This window comes from Enhydra lutris, unplaced genomic scaffold (genome assembly GCF_002288905.1).
Source record: "Enhydra lutris kenyoni isolate GAN:26980312 unplaced genomic scaffold, ASM228890v2 scaffoldscaffold6, whole genome shotgun sequence".
In the NCBI taxonomy this organism is placed as follows: domain Eukaryota; kingdom Metazoa; phylum Chordata; class Mammalia; order Carnivora; family Mustelidae; genus Enhydra; species Enhydra lutris.
Window position 1 is genome coordinate 28335287 of NW_019154090.1, and position 6541 is coordinate 28341827.

Sequence of the window (6541 nt, forward strand, 5' to 3'; positions counted from 1 at the left end):
TATTCAGTGGGAGAACTGCTTTCATTACCATTTTGGAAGGGGTTTCCAAGCCCTTCCTCTCCGAGGAGGAGCGGGGTGCTATCCAAGGTACCAACATGAACTAGAGTCCGGGAACTCGGTTCCTCAAGAGGTATGTTTCTGAACGAGGAGAACACAGGGGACACAACTGAACATGTGCCCACCAGAGGACTGAACTTTCTGATGTAGGACTTCCAAGAAAATGCAGTGTTTGAGCCTTTTACCTAAAGCATGGTCTCCGAAGTGGAGAGCACAAGGAGGTCCTTTAAGATTTGGGATGAAGTGTTAGGATTTCTATTCGTTTCTTTATCTTGTTTTGCTATTTATCTAGAGGAACGAAGAACATGTCAGTCTGGATTCCTGGAACTGGGGAGTCACATTAATGGGGGGGGTTAATAGGAAAAACTGCTGTTGGCGGTAGTTTCAATGTTCTAGAGCTGAAGCCAAGCACTGAGCCTACTGGAGAGGGGAACCTCCATCCTTCTTCCTCGCTAACCCTGGACAAACACTGTGCCCCACACAGAAAAGAGGCAGGCTGGGCTTGGATGTTTTGCACACCAGGCTGAACTGAGCATTGGGAACAGGGGCTCTAAGGTAGGATGAATGAGGGCACACCAATCTGGAAGGGTGTCAGAGGGAGCTCCTGACTTGACTCCACAATGGAGGGAGGATTACCCATCAAGAAGCTCTCCGGAGTAGGCATTGGGGTCTTCCTGAGACCGAGTTACTACCTTGAACTGGCGCCGCAGGAAACCGCCATAGCGCTTCTGGTTGTCCCATTTGAGCTTGGGACGGATGCGCCTCAGGAAGCCCCCATAGCGTTTGTATAGGTCCTCATGGCCCACTCTCTCCCCATTGCCCTCCCCATCTCCTTCCCCAGCAACCTCCGAGCTTCTCTTGGGGTATTTGCGCAGGAAGCCCCCATAGCGTTTGACCTGTTCCTTATGCCCGTCCTCATTGGAATCCAGTGCCCCAGCCTCCATGGCATCATCATTCAGCTGGGTGTCCCCCAGCAGCTCAGACTCCCCTCCCTCCCCGAACCTGCCAGAGAGACCCCCGAGCCTCTCCGCCAGGCTCCTGCTCAGGGTGTCCTCCTCTGTCGGGGTGCTGAGGAGAAATCTGTTTTTCTCAATCTCCTTCGGGAAGGACCCAGAGCGCTTAGCCAGCTCACTATAGGGTTCCTCCCAAGCGGCCTTGGTCGCCAAGTCTTCTTTGCCATTGAGCCCGAAGGTGAAGGGGGTGAAAAGAGACAGAAGGCCTTGGCATCTCTCCCACTCCTCAGCCGACAGCAGAGCGGACTGGCATTCCAGGGAACAAATCTACAAAACCCCAAAAAGACCAGAGTGGTAACATCACCCCTGTTGAACCGCCAAGTCCCGTGTACTCCCCTGCCCCAGAGAATCCCTTGTCCAGTGTCAGAAAATCAAAAGTAGCTGCCCTTACTAGCCCCAGGCTTCCCCCTTTAATGCTCCCAGGGGTGCATGAAGGTAGGGGATGGTGCACCTGTGCACAAGATGAGGGAAGAGACATGGAGAGGCGAAACAGCTTTCCCAGGGAAACATGGTTACGAATGGCGATGCCAACATCCCAAGTAAGATCTTCCCGGAGTGCTCTGCGGGGCACTCACTCATCCTCTGAGCTCCTGACTCCAGAGAGAATACTTGGCTCTCGCTCCCTTTCCCAAGTGTGAAGGATGTAATAGACAAGGAAGCCATCCAGGATGAAGGCTCATCAAACCCCAGGCGACAAAAGTGTCTCCTTCACAGGAGTGCTGGGGGAATTCAAATGTGATTGCGGTGATGGTCATGAGAAGGACAGTGACAACATGGGACAATTCTGGAACTTGGACCGAGGCAGGCTAATGCCACAAGCCCTCTTGCTTAACCACAGAGCTCCCCTGTGATCGTCTGCCTCTCAGTGAAGAACAGCTAGAACCGTGTGTTTGGTCCTTCGCGTTGTTATTTCAAAGAATCACGCCCATTTTGTGGATGTGGAAAATGAAGGCAGGCATGTTCCAGAGTCTCAGAGTGAGAAAGTGACAGACCCAAAGCCTGTGCTCTGTCCACCACAATCTTGGAACCTTTACTCTCACCTGTCTGCCATCAAGGGAGAAACACATGGGGGAGATGGATTTAAAGCAAAGCCAACAAGGCCAGGCCTAGAAATGCTAAGATCCAGGAGAAGGGTCCAGGCTTGGATCCTGTCAACCAGATCCGGGCATTTAGCTGTGGTTGGAAAGACCTCCTCCCACGGGAGTGGCTAGACTAGGAGGTGTCCTCAGCCTGGTGGGAAGAGGCCCTAGAAAGTTGCCATAGGCTGCCTACTCCCAAAGCCAGCGCTGCGTCCTTATTGACCCTCTTTATTGCAAGGCATCAGTCTCCCTGGAAACCTGTGTCCGTCCCAGGCCTGAGCAGGCCAGGGGTGGTGAAGTCAGAGGTGGGGATAGAGGGGGGGAACCTGCAGTCTCGGGTGCCCAGGATAACCCCACGGCAGGATGTGTCTGGCACAGGTGGGACAAGTCTATAGACCAGACGCACAGTGGCCCAAACTCCGCACACACGGCCCCTTCCGCACACAGGCCCAGGACCTACCAGAGGGTCAATGGGCTTGGGCCCATCCTGGGTCTTCACAGCACAAAGGGAGCACTGGGATAAGCAGTCCGCCATGACCGAGGGGAGCACGAGGAGGCAGGCGGCCAGCACCAGCCCCTGCCACGCCATGCTGTCTCCTCTCTTCCTGCTACAGATGGAGAAAGAGAAGAGAAGGGTCTGTGAGCACCTACTCTGTCAGTGTCCGGAGCCATCCGGCCAACCCCTGTGGAATACTGCAAGGCCAATAACCTCATTCCCATTTCACAGTCAGGAAAATAGAGGCCCCAGGAGGCACAGTGGTTGCCCAAGGCCAGGGATCAAGGAAGGGAATTAATGTGCTGAGTACCTGCTACAGGCCAGGAGCTTTCCCCCATGCTCACACTTATCTGCATAATAGCTCCAGAGGTGGGCTGTTCTGTTTTCATCAGACAGGTGGGGAAGTTGAGGCTCAAAGGGGAAGAGATTGCCTGCACAGCTAGGCAGTGGACAAGCCAAGACTTGATCTGGGTCTGTGAACCTTCAAAACCCACTTTGCCCATCCCCCAAGCCAGAAGACACTCAGCATCTGTTTTTCTGGATTCTCTGAGGCCCCATCACCTGCCTTTGTCCCCACTCCTCAGCTTGTCTCCAGGCCAGTCCTTTCTGCCTTGTAAGTTCTCTGGAATTTGCCTTTTTCATCCCAGCACTTCTACTTACTGTGGCCATCTTTCCACCTCCTCCGACCTGCCTCCCTGCCTCTAGTTCCTTCTTGGATCCCTTCTGCCCAACCTAAAACGCCCTGCTCAGCATGGCAATTCTGCGATCAGATCTGTTAGGCTGGGTCAGGCCTGGACCCCTTTCTAAATTATAGGAACACCCTACACCCTAAGACTTGGTCCCAACCACATCAAGCTACTTGCAATTCCCCTAATAAACGTATCAGGCCCTGTCCCATCTCCGGTCCTTTGCATATGCTGTTCCCTCAGCTGGAAAACCCTTCCACTCCTCTTCTATTACCTGCTAATTTAGTCCCTACATTAGATGTCACTTCCTCCAGGCAACTTTCCCTGATCTCCAAGGCTGGATAGGACGTTCCTCCTTTGCAATCACCCCAAAACTTGTGCCTCCTCCATCAAAATATTCCACTATTTGGTAATTATCTGAGTCTTCAGGCTTTGGCTCCATGAAGGCAGGAGTTGTGTCTTGTTCATCTCTCTCTGCATTCCTCAAACCTACCAAGCTTGCTCCTACCCCAGGGCCTTTGCACATTCCATCCATGCACCACCACCACCACCAACCCCCGCCACAGTACTCTTTGCCGAGATTTTCACATGGTTTGTTCCTTCTTGTAATTAGATGAAGTCAATTTCAAATCACCAGAGAGCTATCTGCAGCCCCTGGATTTAAAGCTGCTTCCTGACTCCTCTTCCATCACCCTGCTTTGTTGGCACCAGAGTACTCACCATCTCATAGGATCCTATGGATTCGGTGTTGGTTTGCTGTAGTTCTTGGCAAGTATCATCGACCCCGCTAGAGTGTTAGCTCCTCCAGGGCACTACCTGTCATGGTTCTGGTTGTCCCTGACCCACCCCTAGCACGCACATGCAGTAAATGCTAGGCATTAGAGTTCATGCATTGCAAATAGTGTGTTAAAAACTCTTCCTCTCATAATTAACTCCTTATAAAACAAATATCAAGACTCAGTGCCATTCAAAAGAGGGCACAGGACCATTCTCCCAACTAGAAATGGGGAGTTCTTCTGAGACACTCCTCTCCGCGTGGGAGGCTCCAGGCTCTGCCCACCTGGTCTTTGCTGCCGGACACCTGTCACACTGCTCTCAGGGACACTGTCCTCCTTCCCTCCTCCAAGTCTCCTGTGCCTGCCTTTGCTGCAAACTGCCCAGTTTGCTCAGGGGATTTAGTAGGTACCTCCCCACCACCCCAGAGCCCCTCGTTGTAGCTCAGAGGGTCTCCCTCTCGAGCACACAGTAGATCCTCTCCCAACCGCTACCCCTCCCCAGGATGCCTAGTAAGATCCCAGACAGCATTTACCAAGCCCTGCTGTCCATCATCCCATCTACTCCTCCCCAGTAAGGTGCCACTTCTGGTTCAGTGAATCGCCCAAGCCCTACAGCAAGCAGAGAAGCTGGGGAGCAAGACTATTCTGCTTGACTCCCCACTCTTCTGATCTTAATGACTACCATTTCCAGAGCAACGTTGATTCATTAACAGCTGAACCCTCTGCGAGACCCAGAGGACCCAGTGCCCAGGGCCATTGACTTGTATATTGTTCTCAATCCACCCACCAACTGTGGGAGGTGGGTATCATCATCCCCACTCTGTAGATGAGAACACTGGTGATCAGAGAGGCTTGATAGATCTCCTGAGGTCACACAGCAACTGAAGAAGAGAACCCAGGCTTCTCTTGAAGCTGGGCAAGTTCTGCTCCCTGAAGCAGGGAGGCTCAGAGAAGAAAACCCAGGGAAGTGGACATGGGTCCATCGCACCTCTCTTGCCCACCCTGGACAGTCTCATGCTCTACCAGCTGCTGAGCAGAGTTGGCCTCTGGGAGAGTAAGCTGGACCTCTCATTTGCATATACAAAGCAGGCAGCTCCTGTTTTCTCCTTTATGGGCAATGGCAATGGTGGGGCTGACCCCTTAGATCAGCAGTGATTTACCTGCCGTGGAGGAGGAGCCTACACCACACAGCTCCCCGCCCCCAGGCTTCCCACACAGCTTGACTGCCAAGGTAGGAGGCCTGATTTTAGATCCTTTTTGTCCCAGGCAAAAATAGCATCAGCAGCCTTTCCTTTCATCTACTAACTTTATATTTAATAATAATCCTAGCTGATCAGACGGATGTTAAGTACTCCTGATGTTCTAAACGATTCTCATGAATGAATTCATTTCTATTCATCGTGACTCTCTGGGGTGGGTACTATTGTCACACCCACTTTACAGATCAGGAAACTGAGTTCAGACACCTGTCAAGATTCTAGAGCAAGTAAGCGGCAAAGCTGGGATTTGCATCCCCAGGGGTCTGGCTCAAGCCCACTTTCTTAACCATGAGGTACTGGCCAGGCTCCCCCAGTCCACTGCCCACCCCCACCCCCCAGCCTCCAGCTTCTCCCTCCAGGCAGCCGCCTCCTGACTCCTCCAATCTTGCCAATCTGACTGCACCCCTGCCCTGCCTCCTGGCCTTTGAGAGGAACCCTGCCTCTTAGCCAACTGCTCACGGGCTTTCCCACTAAGAGGAGCTGACGCTGACTAGCGTGCACTGGGTGCTGGGCCATGCTGAGACCCACCTGCGTCTTAACCCATTTGCCTCCTAACAACCCCATAAAACAGGAACTACTATTCTTTCCATTCTATAAGCAGGGAAATGGAAGCACAGAGCTTACGTCATCTGTCTAAGGGATCCCAGCAAATGCACAGCACCCAGACTGGCTGGCTGTGAGCTTTGCCTGATGCAGGCCTGACCACGCCCCCTGCAATTCCAACAAGAGTGCCCCATGTGCCCCGTCTCCCAGGCTTTGCCCAAGGGGCTCCCTCTGCCTGGAACACCTTTCTCACCACCCCCATCCGCTCCCATCTGCCTCTGACCTGGCTAACTCTGATTTGTTCTTCAAAACTCAGCCTCCTCCAGGAAGTCTGCCTGGATTAGCCCCCTCGTCAGAGCTCCCACAGTCACCTATGCTGGCTCTGTTACATAACTGCCTCTTGTTTTCTGAGTTCCCTGACTGGGGTGGCGGGGGGCGGGTACTTCATCTCTGCAAGTCAAAGTCGCTACAGGGAGAGTGTGTGGTGCGTTTGAGGATGACAAGGCGGCCAGGGTGGATGGGGGGGGGCATGAGGCAGGAGACTGGGGTAGAAAAGCAGACAGAGGAGCTGTGGCCAGATGGTGTGGGACCCTGTAGGCCAAGGTGAGGAGTCTGCGTTTCGCTCTTATGTT

General features: G+C 53.1%; 1 protein-coding gene across 1 annotated transcript; it reads right to left on the minus strand.

The window, feature by feature from the left end:
- Nucleotides 1-607: 607 nt before the first annotated feature.
- Nucleotides 608-2738, minus strand: LOC111141931 (prodynorphin). The gene is made up of 2 exons (XM_022494806.1): nucleotides 2610-2738; nucleotides 608-1337 (listed from the first exon to the last, which is right to left on the minus strand). Exons 1-2 carry the CDS (start codon nucleotides 2736-2738, stop codon nucleotides 690-692), a joined length of 777 nt encoding a protein of 258 aa, XP_022350514.1. The 3' UTR covers nucleotides 608-689.
- Nucleotides 2739-6541: the final 3803 nt, after the last annotated feature.